The sequence below is a fragment of the Scyliorhinus torazame genome, chromosome 18, assembly GCF_047496885.1.
Source record: "Scyliorhinus torazame isolate Kashiwa2021f chromosome 18, sScyTor2.1, whole genome shotgun sequence".
NCBI lineage: Eukaryota > Metazoa > Chordata > Chondrichthyes > Carcharhiniformes > Scyliorhinidae > Scyliorhinus > Scyliorhinus torazame.
Window position 1 is genome coordinate 57617143 of NC_092724.1, and position 19498 is coordinate 57636640.

General features: G+C 53.0%; 1 protein-coding gene across 1 annotated transcript; it reads left to right on the forward strand.

Moving 5' to 3' along the window:
- Positions 1–14770: 14770 nt before the first annotated feature.
- LOC140395227 (immunoglobulin lambda-1 light chain-like) lies at positions 14771–19038 on the forward strand. Its single transcript, XM_072482772.1, has 4 exons — positions 14771–14875; positions 14981–15295; positions 15674–15724; positions 18329–19038. Exons 1-4 carry the CDS (start codon positions 14827–14829, stop codon positions 18649–18651), a joined length of 738 nt encoding a protein of 245 aa, XP_072338873.1. The 5' UTR covers positions 14771–14826; the 3' UTR covers positions 18652–19038.
- The last annotated feature ends 460 nt before the right edge of the window (positions 19039–19498 follow it).

A 19498-nucleotide genomic window follows, 5' to 3' on the forward strand; every position in this document is an offset into this window, starting at 1 on the left:
GAGGGGGAGGGTATGAAGCCCAGGCCACCCACAACAGCTGCCCCATTTCACCCCCCCCCCCCCCCCCCCCCCCCCCCGGCACATCCTCCCTGGTCAACCCAGACCAGCACACCCTTCACACCCATCTGACAGAGCACCGAGGAAGGTTGTAACAGTGTGATCGGGCGTTTAATGTGACAATGGATGTACAGATTTGTACCCTAGCCCCGATAACTAAACTGTGCCCTGCCAACCTAACTGGTGTCTAACCTTCTGGCCTTACGGGCCCGAATGCTATGTCTAGGTTGATCCCCAGGCGGGGTCAGGAGTGCAGGCGGCCTGCTGTGACTGGGCCACGCTCAGGAGCACCACTGCAATTTCCAGATGGCTCTGGGACATGGCGCCTGCGAGGCAGCAAATCTCTCCTGGGCCTCGGCTCTGGGACATGGCGCCTGCGAGGTAGCAAATCTCTCCTGGGCCTCGGCTCTGGGACATGGCGCCTGCGCTGAATGCCCCAGGACTTGGACATGCTGATCCGTAGCTGTAACCTTTGCCCTCAATACCTCCACCGTGGACACCACCCGTACGGTGCTTGCCTGGGTGGCACGCATGGTCAGCACCTCCTCCTGCTCCTGCACCTGTAGTGCTGGATGCTCGCTGGTAACCCCTCATGTAGTCCCTGGCTCTGCGACTGCATCCCCACAATCGATGGGACCGTCCATTCCTTAAGTCCGAAACCCGTTTGGATGGCAGCTAGTTCCTGGGTGTGGTGAATGTATAATTACTGATAATTCACCAGTGTGCTGTTTTATGTTATTAACCCCGTGGGCTTCACCTATGGGCCATTGTGTGGCTTCACCCACAGGGAGATATGTTAGGGCATGTACGGTCTCCGCCCAAGGCTCCACCCCTTTAGAGGAAGTATAAGAGCAGCTGACCTGCGGGGCCGCCTTCAGTATTGTATCGGTTGCAGGCAGGCACAGTTCTAAGCTGATTAAAACCACGGTTTACTTCTCCACGTGTCTATGTGCGAATTGATGGTCGCATCACTGGGGTCAGTCTGCCCTCTGACTGTCCACTCCCTCAGGTGTTTGTACCTTCACCGGATGTACCAGATTAGCTGTGGGGTGCGCACCAGATAGTGTCCCAGGAGCCTCTTCACTAAAATGTCCAACCGAGGTGAGTGTCTCTGGGATGGAGGGTGTTGGAGACAGCTGTGACAGGAAATAAGTGTCATCCTCAGACTCGAGCTCCGGGGTGGCCTGAGTCTCGGATCAAGGGCTGGTATCCGTGCTGCTTTCGTCGTCAGTGCTCGGCTCATGGGGGGGCCCTGGCTGTCGCACTGGCTGGGGGCAGGGACACCAGATGGACCCACCCCATCACCAGCAGGTCCTGCAAGACACAAGACAAGATGCATGATTAGACCGCGGGCTGGGGGGAAGGTCAGTGTAAGGGTGCGGGATTGGTGAGGGTCAGGGTGGTGTCGGGTGAGGGTGGGGTGAGGGTTGTATGATGGTGCGGGGGTGTTGAGGGTGAGTGTGGTGTAGGGTGAGGATAGGGGTGAGGATTGGGGTGCAGGGGTGGTGAGGGTGGGTGTCAGGGTAATGTGGTGATGCAGGGTTGGTGAGGGTGGGGGAGGGGGAGGGTGGGAGTGAGGGTGGTGTGGGGGTGAGGGTCGGTGTAGGGGTGAGGGTGGGGGTCAGGGTAATGTGGTGGAGCAGGGTTGGTGAGGGTGGGGGAAGAGGAGGGTGGGGGTGAGGGTGGTGTTGGGGTGAGGTAGGGGTGCGGGGTTGGTGAGGGTGTGGGTTGTATGGTGGTGCGGGGGTGGTGAGGGTGGTGTAGGTGAGGGTAGGGGTGAGGGTAAGGCTGTGGGGGTGAGGGTGAGGGGGGTCTGGGGGTGAGGGTGAGTGTGGGGGTGAGGTAGGGGTGCGGGGTTGGTGAGGGTGTGGGTTGTATTGTGGTGCGGGGGTGGTGAGGGTGGTGTAGGTGAGGGTAGGGCTGTGGGGGTGGTGAGGGTTACGGTGGGAGTGAGGGTGGTGTGGGGGTGAGGGTGGTGGTGAGGGTGAGGGTGGGAGTGAGGGTGGTGTGGGGGTGAGGGTGGGAGTGAGGGTGAGGGTGGGGGTGAGGGTGGTGATGAAGGTGAGGGTGGGAGTGAGGGTGGTGTGGGGTTGATGAGGGTGAGGGTTGTATGGTGGTGCGGGGTTGGTGAGGGTGAGGTGGTGTAGGGTGAGGGTAGGGGTGAGGGAGGGGTGTGGGGTGGTGAACGTGAGGGTGAGGGTGGGAGTGAGGGTAGTGGTGCGGGGGTGGTGAGGGTGAGGGTGAGGGAGGGAGTAAGGGTGGTGTGGGGGTGAGGGTGGGAATGAGGGTGGTGTAGGGGTGAGGGTGGGAGTGAGGGTGGTGTGGGTTTGGTGAGGGTTGTATGGTAGTGCGGAGGTGGTGAGGGTAGGGGTGAGGGGAGGGGTGCGGGGGCGGTGAGGGTGAGGGTGGGAATGAGGGTGGTGTAGGGGTGAGGGTGGGAATGAGGGTGGTGTAGGGGTGAGGGTGGGAGTGAGGGTGGTGTGGGTTTGGTGAGGGTTGTATGGTAGTGCGGAGGTGGTGAGGGTAGGGGTGAGGGGAGGGGTGCGGGGGCGGTGAGGGTGAGGGTGGGAGTGAGGATGGTGTGGGGGTGAAGTAGGGGTGTGGGGTTGGTGAGGGTGAGGGTTGTATGGTAGTGCGGGGGTGGTGAGGGTGAGGGTGGTGTAGGGTGAGGGTAGGGGTACGGGGGTGGTGAGGGTGAGGGTGGTGTGGCGGTGAGGGTGGGAGTGAGAGTGGTGTGGGGGTGAGGGTGGTGTGGGGGTGAGGGTGGGAGTGAGAGTGGTGTGGGGGTGAGGGTGGTGTGGGGGTAAGGGTGGGAGTGAGGGTGGTGGTGAGGGTGAGGGTGGGAGTGAGGGTGGTGTGGGGGTGAGGTAGGGGGGTAGGGTTGGTGAGGGTGAGGGTTGTATGGTGGTGCAGGGGTGGTGAGGGTGAGGGTGGTGTAGGGTGAGGGTAGGGGTGAGGGTAGGGGTGCGGGGGTGGTGAGGGTGAGGGTGGGAGTGAGGGTGGTGTGGGAGTGAGGGTGGGGTTGGGGGGGGGTGGTTGACACACGTGTCACGGGGAACCGGAACTCACTTGCTTGCCCACAGCCGACTCCTACCCCGCCAACCTCCCTTTCCTCTCGGTCGCCGACCACGTCCAGGGCCCTCTGCTCTGCCACAGTGAGGGGCCACAGGTCCGGCAGTCCACCTCCGTTTTCTCCCACTCACAGCGGTTATGGGCGACCTTCTCCTGGAGGTGGTGGGGGAGTGCGGCAAACGGAAAATGACACTGTTCGACAGTCCGACCAACGAATGCAGCCCATGTGGTGGGTAGCTGGTGGCTCAGTGGCCCGGGCACCCGGCCATGGCAGCCAGTATGGGTACCCACATGTGGTGCAGGGTGGGTGTTTGACCACCCTCTGGGCTGTGGGGGGAGGGGGGAGGTTTCTGGGTGTTTGGAATGGGGTTAGTGCCAGGGGCACTGCCTCCTCACCCTGGCCGCCCTGAGGAGGTCGTGCAGTTTTTCCGGCACTGCTGGCCGGTCCACATAGTGTTATTGGTGTCGCTGACCGCCTCTGCCATATGCACCCAGGCATGGCGAATGGCGACGCCTGGAATCCGCCTTCCTGGGCCAGGGTACAGGGTAACCTGCCTCTCCTCCACCGCGTCCAGGAGGGTCTTGTGCCAGTGAAGCGTGGTGCCGAGGGTCTTGCTGCCATTTTGTTGACTGGTGTGTGTGGAGACTGGAGTGTATATATGCGGCAGCAGCTTGTCAGCCTTCTGAGTGTCAATCGTGAAACCAGCAAATCCCACACAGTTTCTCATTGGCATCGGTTGTGTTCCACATGGAGTCAGTGCTAGCGAACAGTAGCTGAATCGGTCCAGGTGCAGCGCCAGTTTTGCTGTCGTGGAACGCCACAAATCCTGCGCTGGGGTCAACACTTTCGGAAATGGAGAATCCAGCCCTTAGATCCTAAGTGGCAGCTACCAAAAAAAAAAGGAACAAAAATCGAACCAAAGAAAGAATAAAATCATGCATTTGAGTCTTTTTACCTTTGGGTGAAGATATAAAATGGATGACATTGAAGTGAAGATCATTGTACACCTTGATGAATTTTCCTGCCATACCTTTGATGGAAAGGAAATAAAACGTAGACAGTATAATGACAGGCGAATTGAATTTCAATAGCAGCCCAGTTAAACTGAATACAGTGATGCATGATCAATTGGACAAAGACGAGAGTTGAATACAACTGAGGCTATATTGCGCTAAAATGTGTGTCCTCCCACAGCAGCTGGCGAAATGGCTGCTGCACGGAAGACACACATATATATACCCCACCTACTGGGCGGAGCCAGCAGGCAGGGACTAACGCCATACCTGTAGTACAGGTCCTACAGGACATCACCTCATATAGGTGCAACAGTGGTTTACCACACACAGGGTGTTCAGTGGATGAAGTTGCCAGGTAGAAATCAAGAAACTTAAAAAATAAATGGATTGCTTTCTCAAAGTTAGAAAGCCAATGCTCAGAGTGGACAGGGCAATCCCTTAAACCATCTCCCTGCTGGCTTCAAAATACAATTCAAATTTGTGGCCCACACAAAAGAGATTCACTGGCTGGGATTCTCCTATCCCGTGCTATTCTCCTATCCCGTGCCAAGTTCTGACGCCGACGTGAAAAGCCGCGCAAACCACTGTACCGGAGACGATATCCCTTTAAACAATTAGTGTCTGACAGATGCAGAAACCAAGATATTTGTGTAATGCTGGTATCAGAAACCGATCTGGAGGGTTTGACTCTTCTGGACAGTCCCTCTCCTTAAAATAACATTGCACAGTTCCTGCTGGAACACCAGGTGTTTGCTAGTTTCACCCATTGGGGGAAGCTGGTTTGAGCTGCATAAAGTCATATTTAATCTGACTGGGTGAAGCTGCCATCTTAATGAAGTTTTGTTTCAGCCCAATTCCCTTCAATATTTAAGTGAGTTGTAATTACATACTTACACAGGTTACATGCATGTAGATTCACAGGGCGGGATTCTCCGACCCCCCCCACCGGGTCGGAGAATCGCCGGGGGGGGCGCGGCGTGAATCCCGCCCCACCGCCGGCTGCAGAATTCTTTGGCGCCGTTTTTTTTTGCGGGGCTGGAATCGCGCCGGTCGGGGGCCGTTAGCAGCGCCCCCCCCCCCCCCCCCTCCCCCCCGGCGATGGGCCGAGCGGCCGCCCGTTTTCGGGCAGTCCCGCCGGTGTATATTACACCAGGTCCGTACTGGCGGGACCTGGCTATGCAGGTGGTCTGCGGAGTCCTTGGGGTGGCGCGGGGGGGATCCGGCCCCGGGGGGACCCCCACGGTGGCCTGGCCCGCGATCGGGGCCCACCGATCTGTGCGCGGGCCTGTACCATGGGGGCACTCTTTCCCTCCACGCCGGCCACTGTAAAGCTCCGCCATGGCCGGCGCGGAGAAGAAACCCCCTGTGCATGCGCAGGAAATACGCTAGCGGTTCTGCGCATGCGCCAGAACACACTGGCGCTCCTGCACATGCGGCGACTCGCGCCGGCCGGCGGAGGACCTTGGGCGACGGTTGGCGCGGCGCCAACCCCTCCAGTTCCGGCCTAGCCCCTGAAGGTGCGGAGGATTCCGCACCTTCCAGGTGCTCCGACGCCGGATTGGTTCACGCCACTCCTTGCCGCCGGTACGGCCCGCCCCGCCGGTTAGTGGAGAATCCCGGCCACACTCTCTCAGAGTTGAATTTCAATGATATGCTGAGCGCAGCAATATGAATGTGGAACTCGATATGACTATGTTTGATTCTTCACTTCATTTACTTCATCTAACAAGAGCCAACATGTCCCAGAACAATTCAATATCGGGTATGGATTGAAAACAGCCACAAATACACACCTTGAATCCAGGCCATGTCCCCAGCATGGCAGAGAAACAGGCCATTCAGCCCAACCAGTCTGTGCTGGTATTTATGGTCCATTGAAGTCTCCTCCCACATTTCCTCATCTAAATCTCCCATCATAACCACCCATTCCCTTCCCACTCTCAAATGCCTGCCTAACTTCCCCTTGAATGTTCCTATACTATTTGCTTCACCTGCTCCCTATGTTAGTGAGTTCCACCTTCTTAGGGCCAGTAAGTTTCACTCTGAGTGCTCTGATTCAATGAAAAAACAGACTCAGATAATAGAATGTATTTTTTAATGAAGAGTTTTTCATATTATACAGAGCAAAGATGAGCGTGAACAGACACTGAAAAAATCCACATTGGTTGTCTTCCATTGTTTACATCGGTTTCATTTCTTGTTTTTCGTTTCCCAGTAGGCGTTTAGTTTTAGTTGGAGACCTCTCCTCCCTTTCTTCCTGACCCCCCTTCTCTTCTAGTCGTCTGGTGTGCCGTCTTCCGTCGTCTGGTCTTTATCCTGTTCCTGTTGGGGTGGCATGACGTATGTATTTTGTTATGTGTTGGGCCTGATTTGGCTCCATGACTCTTTATTCCCTCCCACTCCTCCTCCTCCCCTCCCCCCCCCTTCTCGTTTGTGTGGGTTGTTTTACCGTGGCTTCCCCCTCCCTCCCTCTGGCTAATTGGTTGCAAACAGGTCTTGATGGCTCCCATGTTTTGTGGCAGCCCACTTCCGACCCCCGGATGGTGAATTTAATTTTTTCCATCTGGAGAAATCCCGACAGGTCGGACAGCCAATCTGCAGCTTTGGGTGGTGCCGCTGATCGCCACTCAAGCAGGATTCTTCGGCGGGCGATCAGGAAGGCAAAGGCAAGGGCGTCGGCCCTCCTCCCCGTGAATAGAGTGGCTGTTCTGATACCCCGAAGACTGCCACTCTTGGGCATGGTTCCTCCCTCACCCCTACCACCTTGTACATCGCCTCAAAGAAGCTATCTAGTATCCGACTAGTCTGGAGCAAGACCAGAACATGTGGGCATGGCTGGCCGGGTCTCCTTGGCACCATTCGTATTTGTCCTCCACCTCCAGGAAGAACCTGCTCATTCAGGTTCTGGTTAAGTGGGCTCTGTGTACCACTTTAGGCTTAGCCTTGTGCATGTGGACGTTGAGTTGACCCTGTACAGTGCTTTGCTCCAGAGTCCCCATCCTATTTCAAACCCCAGGCCTTCCTGGCCAGGGCCGGAGGGAGGTCCCCGTGTAGGAGCCCTCCTCCATTCTCACCCATTCAGCATCTGGCTCCTTTTTCCACCCCTTTCCGCTTTCCGCTGTTGCTGCCCAGTGGGAATATTGCAGGTTTGGGGGGGGCTAAGCCCTCATGTTTCTCATTCTCTGCAGGACTTTTTTGGGATCCGAGGATTACCCCCCCCCCCCCCCCTTATACAAACGCCATGATCAATTTTTCCACTGAGTTGAAAAAGGCCTTGGGGATGCAGATCGGTATGAATCTGAACAGAAAGAGGAACCTGGGCAGTACGTTCATCTTGATGGTCTGCATTCTACCTGTCAGGGAGAGTGGATGTGTCTCCCACCTCTGCAGATCCTTTTTACTTCCTCCACCGGGCTGGTCAGGTTTAATTTGTGGTTCCATGTCCAGTCATAGGCGATTTGGATCCCCACGTAGTGGAATTTGTGTCGGGCCTGTTGAAATGGCAGCCTCTCCAGCTCTGCCCATCCCCCTTGAGGGTTAATCGGGAAGATCTCAGCAGGGATTCTCCGAGCCCGCGCCGGGTTGGAGAATCGCCGGGGGCGCTAGAAATTCCCGCCACACTGCTCCAACGCTGGGCCGCCGATTCTCTGGTGACCGGAGAATCGGTGCCAATCGCGCCCGCGTGGTCGACGCGTCGTTGGTCCAGGGCCGCCAAAATAGGCCCCCGCGGCGATTCTCTGCGGGCGACCGGCCGAACTCCCACTGGCGTTGTTTACATCTGTTACCACCCGGCGGGAGCTGGGGCCCACGGCCGCGAAGGCGGTCCTGGTGGGGGGGCGGGGGAAACTGACTCGGGGGGGGGGGCCTCAGCGGTGGCCAGGCCCACGATCAGGTGCAACCGATCGACGGGCCATTGCGATCTGGGAGGACCTAACTTACTCCACGCGGGCCCGCTGTGTGGCTCCACCATGTCGGCGGCGCCCGCGCCCAGGTGGGCCGCTGCGAGCATGCGCGGACCTGCTTGCGGCCACCGTGCGCATGCGCGGCCAGGACAGAAGGGTCCCGCCGGCAGCCAGAGCTGCGGGACGCATGCCCGGGCTCTGCTAGCCCCCTGGAAAACGGAGAATCACCCTGGACTTTCGAGGAAAAAGTCCAGAGTGATTCTCGCCCTTTTTCCGGCAGGCGTGGGGACTTGGTCCCCAAAAGGGAGAATCCCGGCCCTCATTTTTGCTCAGGTTGAGTTTGTAGTCGGAGAAGGTTCCAAACTCTTTCAAGAGCGCCATCAACCCCTCCATGTTGCTTTGCGGGTCCAAGATGTAGAGGATCAGGTCATCCGCGTCGAGTGAGACTCTGTGCTCTCTGTCTCCTCTCCGGATCCCCTTCCAATTCTTTGCTCCCCTGAGCACGATCGCTAGTGGTTCGATCGCTAGGGCAAACAGCAGTGGGGTCAGAGGGCATCCCTGTCTAGTGCTTCTGTGCAGCTGGAAATACTTACAGCTAGTGGTCTTCATGGGCCGCACGTTGTGGGGGCTGGACAAGATGGCGGCACCCATGGGCCGCACGTGAACTGAGGGGGGATGAGCTCGCGGCCCCGGGAGGTGAAGATGGCGGCGCACACTGGCCGCGCGTGGTCCGGGACGAAGATGGCAGGTGTAACAGTGGTTTACCACAGCCACCCTCTCTTCCCTATCCCAATGTGCTTTGTAAGCAATAATTTCACAGCTGATCACAGCCTTCAGTGCCCCCCAGAAAGTAGGGGGTGAGACCTTGGTTGGTGGGTTAGGTTTCGTGCATGGCCGCCGCCACATTGTACGGCACGACTGGTGCAGGTCGTCAGCCGTGCGCACGCGCGTCCTGGAACCCCATATTCGGCGCAATCCGCGGGAGTTTCACTCGGTGCCGGTGCTAGCCCCTAACCAGTACTGGAATCTGTGAGGGGTCGGTGCCGATTTTCTTGCCATGAAGCACCATGCGTCCCACACTGGCGTCAGCACGTAGCCGCAGGAACGGAGAAACCCACCCTTTGTGTACCTGGGAGAAGGGTCCACTGCCCCCGTCTGCTCCATGAATATGCTGAGTTCTTTCGCCCTGTTGGAGGTCTTTCCCATTTTGGGGTTCGACCTAACTGTCCGTGTGTCCTGTACACAGTTAAAGACGGTGGTGTCGATGTCGGAGAATTCCGCCATGGTCTTTTTTATAAACTCCGTGTCGTCCCAGTTGGGAGCGCACACGTTCACCAGGACTACCGGTGCCCCATCCAGGACACCGCTGACCATGACGTACCGACCCCTAGGTCCGTAAACATCCTCGTGGCAGTGAACCTTGTCCACTTCTTTAACCATGATGTGGAGATGCCGGCGTTGGACTGGGGTGAGCACAGTACGAAGTCTTACAACACCAGGTTAAAGTCCAACAGGTTTGTTTCGATGTCACTAGCTTTCGGAGCGCTGCTCCTTCCTCAGGTGAATGCCTCGGCACCTGAGGAAGGAGCAGCGCTCCGAAAGCTAGTGACATCGAAACAAACCTGTTGGACTTTAACCTGGTGTTGTAAGACTTCGTACTGCACTTCTTTAACAGTATGGCTATCCCCCTGGCTCTCGTTTCATACCAGGAATGGTAGGTCTGTCCCACCCAGCCCTTCCTTACCCGCAGTTGCTCCTTTTCCCTCAGGTCCATCTCTTGGGGGAAGACTACATCAGCTTTCATACTTTTCAGATGGGCGAAGACTCTGAATCTTTTCACTGGCCCGTTAAGTCCCCTGATGTTCCAGGTGACTATACCGATGGGGGGTTTCTATGGCCTGCTCCTGCGGGATCAACCATTCTTACCTGATGGATGCACCCCTGCACTCCGGGATTTCCCTTTGTCCAGGGGCCACCCAACATGGCTGCGTACTGTGTGTACACCATGTGGGTGATACCTGCACCCTGGAGTTTCCCTTTGTTCAGGGACCCTCCAAAGTGGTTGCTTGCGGTGCCTTTGTGTTCCAAGTCGTCACGTGTGGCCTGTTGTAGCTAGCCTAATGGCCTTACCACCCTTGTTCCTATGTTCTCCCTATGGCTCCTTCTCCCTACACCCCCCCCGTCCTCTTCCCCCCCTTTCCTGTTGCTGTTTCTCCCCCCGTGTTCCCCTCCCCCCGTTTCTTTCACTAGTTGTCCCCCTGTTAGTGCTAGCTACCCCCCACCCCCCCACCCCACCCCGCCGTTGCCAGCCGTTCTCTCCTTTTCAGGAAACGCACGACGGCCCCTCTCTCTCTTGTGCTTCCTGGTGCTAGCTTTCCCGCTAATGTGGTGGCCCCCCCTTCCCGGGGTCGGCTATATACCTACCCTACGCCCACTATCTGTTCTCCCTTCCTGCCATTCCCTTCACCCTTTCCTGCGCTCTGCTGCCCTCATCCTTTCCTTCCAATGCTGTAACTCCTTTCCTCAAAATGAGGCATGGTAGTCCCGCATAAAGTGTCCTTCGAGTTGGTTAAGTAAATCAATGAAGTCTCTCTGGGTGCTCTTCTCACCGCTGTTTCTGCTGCTATTTTTCCAGCCCGTTCTCGAGGATAAATTTGTCCATGTTGGCAGGAGCCGCAAAGAAGTGCTCACTACCCTGGCATGTGACCCAGAGTTTGGCCGTGGAACAGCATACCAAATTTTACTGTTGTATTGTGTATACTGCATACGAGGGTATTACAGTAAGGCCCCTGTACTACAGGTTTGGGGGTAGATCCCTGCCTGCTGGCTCTGCCCAGTAGGCGGAGTATAAATGTGCGTGCTCACCGAGCTGCAGCCATTTCGGCAGCAGCTACGGGAGGCTACACATCTCTGTGTAATAAAGCCTCGATTACTCTCTACTCTCGTCTGGTCGTAATTGATAGTGCATCAATTTATTACGCAGAGATTTTACTACAATGGATCTCCGCATCAAGCTGGATCGCCTGCAGCTGCACCCTCAAGCGGACAATGCCAAGTCGGCCTTCAACCACTGGCTAGCTTGCTTTGAAGCATACATTGGATCTGCGACAGAACCACCCTCAGAGGCACAGAAGCTCCAGATTCTTGACACACGGCTGAGCTCCGATATCTTTCCCCTCATCCGGGATGCACCGACCTACGCTGAGGCCATGGCGCTACTGAAGGAGAACTACACTCAGCAGACCAGCAAAATCTACGCCAGGCACCTCCTGTCCGCACAGCATCAACTCCCCGGTGAGTCTGTGGAAGATTTCTGGCGTGCCCTGCTCGCCCTAGTGAGAGACTGTGATTGCCAGGCCGTTTCGGCCGTTGAACATTCTGACCTGCTAGTTAGAGACGCGTTCGTTACGGGCATAGGGTCGGCCTACATCCGCCAGCGCCTCTTAGAAGGGGCTACCCTCGACCTCGCACCGACCAAGAAACTAGCGATCTCGCTCACAGTGCCCTCACGCAATGTACAGGCGTAAGCCCCTGACCGCACGGCCCACCCCTCCTGGGCATCGTGGACCCCACCAGCAAACACCCCATTGTGAACCCCATCACGACCGCCCCCAGCCAACCCCGGGCCTGCGCCGCACAGCAGTCAACCAACCCCGGGGGACCCAAGTGCTACTTATGCGGACAGATAAAACACCCCCGGCAGAGCTGCCCGGCGCGGAGCGCACTCTGCAAGGCCTGCGGGAATAAAGGACATTTCGCTGCTATGTGCCAGGCCCGCTCGATCGCCGCTATTGTCCTTGCACCTCCACGTGCGACCCATGGGCACCGCCATCTTCCTCGCCTCAGACCACGTGCGGCCCATGGGCGCCGCCACCTTGCTCGCCTCACAACACGTGCGGCCCGTGGGTAGTTGTGAAAACTGGAGAGAAAAACAGGACGGTCGTTGACTACAGTCAGACCATCAATCGGTAAACGCAGCTCAACGTGTACCCCCTCCCACGCATATCTGATATGGTCAATCAGATTGCACAGTACCGGGTCTTCTCAACAGTGGATCTGAAATCTGCCTACCACCAGCTCCCCATTCGTAAGGCGGACCGCCCGTACACCACGTTTGAAGCGGACGACCGCCTTTACCACTTCCTTAGGGTTCACTTTGGTGTCCTAACGGGGTCTCTGTCTTCCAACGGGAGATGGACCGAATGGTTGACCGGTACGGACTGCGGGCCACCTTCCTGTACCTGGATAACGTCACCATCTGTGGTCACAACCAGCAGGACCACGACACTAACCTTTCCAAATTCCTCCACACCGCTAAACTCCTCAACCTAACCCACAACAAGGAGAAGTGCGTGTTCAGCACGAACCGATTAGCCATCCTCGGCTATGTGGTCCAGAATGGAGTGCTAGGGCCCGACCCCGATCGCATGCGCCCCCTCATGAAACTCCCCCTCCCCCACTGCCCCAAGGCCCTCAAACGATGCCTGGGCTTCTTCTCGTACTGCGCCGAGTGGGTCCCTAACTATGCGGACAAGGCCCGCTCACTCATTCACTCCACCGTTTTCCCCCTGATGGCCGAGGCTCACCAGGCCTTCGACCGTATCAAGACTGACATCGCCACGGTCGCGATGCACGCGGTCGACGCGCGCTCCCCTTCCAAGTCGAGAGCGATGCATCAGACGTCGCTCTAGCCGCCACCCTCAACCATGCAGGCAGGCCCATGGCATTCTTTTCCCGTACCCGCCATGCCTCCAAAATTCAGCACTCCTCCATCGAAAAGGAGGCCCAAGCTATCATTGAAGCTGTGCGGCATTGGAGGCATTACCTCCCTCAGGGACCTGGCACCAGCTGGGTCCCCACAGTCCCCCCCCCTCTGCCCCGGTGCCACCCTCCCTCCCCCCAGCGCACCCCACCACAGCTCCCGCTCCAGGACGATGCGTCCTCCCCTTGGTCCCACCCGGGGATGAAGATGAGGTCGACATGCTCCCGGAGTCACCGACGCCGAAACCGCCACCAGAACTGCGGCGCTCACAACGGCGCTCACAACGACGGATCACACCAGGGGCGCTCGCAACAACGGATCAAGGCGCCCGATCGTCTGAATTTGTAAACTTTTCCTTAAAATGTTAAACACCTGAATGTAAATAGTTTTCCACCACCCCCGCTGGACTCTTTTTTAACAGGGGGTGAATGTGGTAGTCACCACTGTTGTATTGTATATACCGCATACGAGGGGTATTACGGTAAGGCCCCTGTACTACAGGTACGGGCGTAGATCCCTGCCTGCTGGCTCCGCCCAGTAGGCGGAGTATAAATGTGTGTGCTCTCCGAACGGCAGCCATTTCGGTAGCAGCTGCGGGAGGCCACACATCTCTGCGTAATAAAGCCTTGATTACTCTCTCCTCTTGTCTCGTCGTAATTGATCGTGCATCAGCAGGGACACTTTTTCCCCTCTATTATTGGGCTCTTTTGAGTAAAAGAGTCTATTTTCGTGTTCGCAGGAAGAGAACCACCTGATGTGCGACTACTCAGCACAACCTGTCACCAGAAGTCACTAATATAATGTATTTAACAGTTAGTAGAATATATTGTGTCATAACCCGCATGAGAGGCGACTTTCCACTGATGTAAGTCAGCTGCTGGGAGAGGAGAGAGCGGCGGGTTGATCTGCATGCTGGTAACTTCAGTGCACTGTTGCCTATTTACAGATTAATGTCACTGTTAAGTAGTTTGTTTTTCTTCTTTTCCATAAAGTTATTGCTGACCGTTTAATAAACAAAATATATTCAACTCTCAAAATAAAGCCTTCACGAGACCTACAGGGATGACCCAACTGATCTCCTCATAGGGCTCGTGGAATACAACCTCCCCTGCTGAGGGGTGGAGGCCTACCAGCTGGGACTCGTGAAACAAGTATTTTAAAACCGGCCTGCATTGGGACCGGCATGATCGGTGGCCCTGACTGGGACTGATGTACTGTATGCCATATTGCGGTCTTTACTTTTGTTTGCCTAAATAAACTTTTGTGGTTTAACCTTCTTGGAACTCCTGAAGATATTATAATTTGACAGTCTATTGGTGACTGATAGCAGGCTAGAATATGATAGTCAGGTGACAGGTAAGTCAGCACACTGGTAACTAATTCTACTCCAGCCCCTTTCCTGTTGAGCATGTTCATTCACTGCTGAAGCAGTGTCAATATCCACATGCCCAGATTATCTGAACATTAATTGAAGGGTTCATTCACCCTTGTGTCAGTGCAGGGGTCACACAGTAAGTATGAGATGATGAAGAGTTAGTCATGTAGAGAATGTTTCAGATTGTTTCGCTGGTAAGAAGCTGCCTGTAACGTCAGCCATACCAACGTGTGATGTAGAAGTGTTATAGAAATCCAATTTAAAAGATGTGAGCACTATTGAAAGAACCTCAACACAAGAGAGATGCCCCAGAATGTGGTATAGCAGAGTTCTTGTTTTAATTTAAACTCAATGCCGAACAGAATAAACAAGCATCTGAAAGAGCGGAAAGTGGGAAATGTCAGAGGATTCAGTTTCTTGGCTTTGAAATGTAAATTAGCGACGTTCCTGTCTCAATTTGTGTTTGTATCGCTGATTGGCGGGGGTCATGTCCTTCCTCTGATTGGTGAGTGTGAATTCTCTAATTTGCATGGGGTTCCTTCCTGGTCTGAATGGCTCTATAACTGGGTTCAATGGGCAGCTGCTGCCACAGTCTGGCACAGATACACTCGCTGAAGGAGGCAGTCAGCTCACGGGCAGAAATGATGCGGATGTTGTGTTTTTTCTGCTCTCTGGCGCTGTGGCTGGGCTGTAAGTACAAACACTGAACTCTGCTCCTCCCGCAGCAGCAGGTGGAGGTCTTGGAATCACTTTTAAACAGTCAATTTATAATGTTTAATTTCTGCTCTTTTACAGATGGACAGTCTCAGACTCTGACTCAGCCTCCAGACCTGACTGTGACACCGGGAAACACGGCCACACTGGACTGTAACATTGGAGCGGGTGATAACCAGTATGTTAATTGGTACAAGCAGACACCAGGATCAGCTCCTCAATGGGTCCTCTCCTATCATCATTCTAGCAGTGCCCCTAGCTATGGTTCCGGGTTTAGTAGCGACCGTTTCACATCGAAGGCCAACAGCGGCCACAACATTTACCAGTTAATCATAAAGAACGTGGAGGTGAATGATGCTGCCGTCTATTACTGTGAAAAGTGGGTTTCCTCGAGCAGTGCTTATGTGTCACAGTGACAGAAGGTAAAACAATAACTGAAATCAGCAAATATAATAAAATTAATAACTTTTGTGTTTGGTAACACATTCTAATATTTTACATTACATAAAATCACTTGAATGTTGTCCTTAATACAATATTTTATAATTACTATCATTCAATTTTTGATAAAATTCTGAATCTCACTGCCCGGTATTGAGTGTTGATGATATTTTACTGTCAGTGTGTGAATGTTGCTGTGAGTTTATTCCTTATTATTCCTCACCAACAGGAACTCTGGGAATACAGGAAGTCTGAATAATGCTGGACTGGAGAATCTGAGCGTGTTTTCAGTCTGATTCCAGGATCCGGGTAACTGTATGGACTGAACCCTAGACCATCACACTGTGTGGGTGTTTGGCCAAGGGACCAAACTCTTTGTTGCAGGTAAGTGGCTGGATTATCCCTCTTGAATAAACTTGCTGCGTGGATTTTGAAAATTAGAAATTAGTTAATTATTTAAAATCAGTTATTTGTTAGCTTGTTAAATGTCAATTTTAATAATTAAATCTTTAGTCTCCAGCTCCAGTTCTGTTAACTAGAAACACCGGTATAATGATTAGTTCTGCATCCTGAGCTTGTGTTGCGTTTGATCCTAACTGTTTATTAATATTTGTTTTCTACATTAGTTTTGTTTCTGATCATAGTGCTCTGATTTTGCAAATTCATTTCTAAAATCATCTGAAATTGGTTGTTATATTTTAAAAATACAGTTGATGCAGGTAGAATTTTGATCATTAGATGGTGCAGTTTAAATCGAAGGAAAGATATTTAATTGTATAATGCCTTTCATGTCCTGAAATATTTCTCTTTCTCTTACCCTTTGAAAGGGTGATTATTGTCTGTGCAGCAAAACAGAACAGGCAATAAACACAGAGCAAGATGCTGCACACAATGTGACCAATCATCAATTATTATTTTTAATGGAATTAATTGAAAGAATATTGACCAGGACACTGGGATAATAATGTCATGGGACCTATTGCATCCACCTGTATGGGTTTATATTTACACAAGTCATTGATGTTGTCAGGGCAGATTGAAGAAGTGGTTATACAGGTACATGGGATCCTGGGCTTTAGAAATATTGGCATAGAGAACAAAGGAAAGGAAATTCTGATGGTCTTTTATAAAACACTGGTTTGGCCACAACTTGAACATTGTGTCCAATTCTGGGTAACACTCTTTGGGAAGGATGTGATGGCATTAGAAATGTTTATGAAATCATAGAATTCCTACAGTGCAGGAGGAGGCCATTCAACCCATCAAGTCTGCGCTGACCCTCTGAAAGAGCACTCTACCTAGGCCCACTCCTCCATTCTATCCCTGTAACCTAACCTGCACATCTCTGGACGCTAAGCAGCAATTTAGCATGGCTAATCCACCTAGCCTGTACATCTTTGGAGTGTGTGAGGAAACCGGAGCACCCGGAGGAAACCCACACAGACATTGGAGAATGAACAAACTCCACACAGGCAGAACCCAGGTCCCTGGCACTGAGACAGCAGTGCAAATCACTGTGCCACAGAGCCACCTGCTTTTAAAACATTTATGAAAACAGTTCCAGGGAAGAGAGATTTCAGTTTCATGGATAGGTGGAGGTGATCTCCTTGAGGAGATTTGATGGAGGTGCTAAAATCCATGAGGGGTCTGGATAGAGTAAAAAGTGTTCCCATTGGCTGATGGGTTCAGAATAAGAATACACTGATATAAACTGAATTACAAATGAACCAAAGGCCACATGAGGAAAATCTTTATTTTACAGACGGCAAGTGTTGATGATCTGGAATGCAGTCTGAGATTGAATAGTGGCTTTAACGTGGAATTGGATAATTATCCAAATGGAAAACCCTTGCAGGGTGATGGGGGGTTGGGTGGAAGCTGGGACACTGGGACTAGCTGAATTGTCCTTATATGGACACGGCAAACCGAATAGCTTCCGCCTCTGCTGTAAACATTTTCTGATTGTTCAATCAGCACGTGTGGAATTTTTAACCACTTTGCAACTTTCTATTTCCAGTCACATATTTGGATATTGTCTCCCTCATTCCCTCAGGCTTGTTTCAGTTGGAGCCTTGACACTTACTGTCTATGGACCTCTAGACCACACACCTGGTGACCTCATATGTTGTCAAGAGTTTGAGATGCTTCTTCTACCCTTCCTGTGGCAGTGGGTGGCCATTAATGGAGGGGTATTAATGATGGCTGGCTTGTAAAGGGGAAATGAAAGAGGTGCAGCTGGGAGGAGAGTGTGGGTCTATTCCCTGGGTCTGGTGCCACCCTACACTGACAGTTTGTGTCTCACACGTCCATTAATGGCACAGTGTCAGAATAAATCCCTGTAGATTTTCAGAGGCAGTGATCACTTGGGTTTTGGTGAGCACTGGAATCTGGAATCTCTTCTCTTCCCAAACAGGGGCACGGGGGTCAAATGAAGCATTTCTGGTGATTCACCTGATATCATCCAACTCAACACAGACTGGGGATAGAACCTGGGAGCTGGAGGAGAAAAACCCATAGTGAGTGATGTTCTAAACCATAGGGTAGTTTAACGCAGTTGGTTGTATGACTGATTCATGATGTTGTGCGGTGCCAGCAGAGTGGGTTCAATTCTCATAATGGCTGAGGTTATTCGTGAAGGCTCACCTTCTCAACCTTGCCCCTCGCCTGAGGTGTGGTGGCCCACAGGTTAAATCACCACCAGTCAGCTCTCAACAGGTGAAAGCAGACTATGGTCCTCAGGGGCTGTGGCGATTTTCATTTCAATCCAGAGTCACCAGGAGGATCCCAAAACAATAAATTTTACATCAAACTTAGTACTTCCTGTTCTCAAAGCTTTGACAATCAAAATAAAATCTTCTCACTTGATGAATTTCAGGACCCATTACAGGAAGCTATAACCTTTCACTGCAGTTTCTTTTAAACTTGGAAATGATGCCAATGTTTCTCTGACGTTTTATACAAATATGTCTTCTCTGGTTCTGATTGCAGCTCGGCAACTCCCTGACCCTTCAGTAAAACTGCTCGGACCTTCAGCCGATGAGATATCCACTAAAGGAGCCGGCACGTTAGTTTGCCTGGTCAGCAAACTGTCCATGGGCTTTGCTGCGGTCAGCTGGACAGTCGATGGGAGCCCGACGAGCAGTGATGTCCAAACCAGCGTGGCATCGCGGAACCCGGACAACAGCTTCAGTCTCAGCAGCTACCTGGCAGTCCCTGGCAGAGATTGGAGCAGTGGGAAGGTGTACTCCTGTACAGTTCAACAAGGAGCAGCTTCAAAAACAACTGCAACAGCCTCACAATCTGGCTGTTAAATAGATGGAAATGTGTTGTGCCTGCATAGTGAGAACATGTTAATTTGTCACCATTCTCTCTGCCACCATTGTCCGCACTCTATCCTTTGTACTGCTGCATTTTTTGTTTCTGTTTTGCCCTGTAGGATTCTGTTGTATCTTTTGAAGTTTTTTGTAGCAGTGCAAAGTTTTGCTCAGTCTTTCCCATTGCAAGAGGCTACACAAGGGTTGAAGTGACCAATTACTTGACTGCAATCATGAATTTCAGTTCAAATGGGTGGTCTGCTCAACACCAGTGCTGCGTTTAATTAAAATTATGAATGAAAACTGTTGATCAGCTAACAGTATCAGACTGGTAATGACTGTCACCGATTTTAACTTCCCAATAAATAGAATCTGTGCAGTAAATATTTCCGCCTGTGTGTGTGTGTGTTCGGTCATCTTGGGTGGAATTTAATGCCCCTCTGGAAGTGCTTTCAGAGACGCGAGGTGCATGAGTTCGGGGTGGTGGATGTGGGTCCAGAGCTGAATGTACTGCCAGCAGCCTTGCCATCCACAGGCCAACTGAAGCTTTAAGGAGCTCCTTAAGGTCTCACCCTGCTGCTGTTGCGTAATCAACCTGTGATGGGCAGCGGACACCCCATCTGGCGAGATGCCACAGCTAACCTTGTCGATGTTGTCTTCTAGAGGAGGTCCCTTGTACTCTGTGTCTGTTTGAGGCTCCTGGCTTCGTCAAGGGAGCAGCCCACAAGAAAGTCATCCTCGAAGTTGCCCTTCTTTCCTCACTGTCGACATTCATCCCCTTCGTACTCTCCTCTGTTTGGGGATCCAAGGCCAATCCTTCCTACAGGCTTCAGTACAATACTGG

Coding starts and splice junctions, on each gene's coding strand:
- LOC140395227 (XM_072482772.1), top strand. CDS start 14,827: ATGATGCGGATGTTGTGTTTTTTCTGCTCTCTGGCGCTGTGGCTGGGC. Junction 15,296..15,673: donor AAAGTGGGTTTCCTCGAGCA/GTGCTTATGTGT, acceptor ACTGAACCCTAG/ACCATCACACTGTGTGGGTG. Junction 15,725..18,328: donor GACCAAACTCTTTGTTGCAG/GTAAGTGGCTGG, acceptor TTCTGATTGCAG/CTCGGCAACTCCCTGACCCT.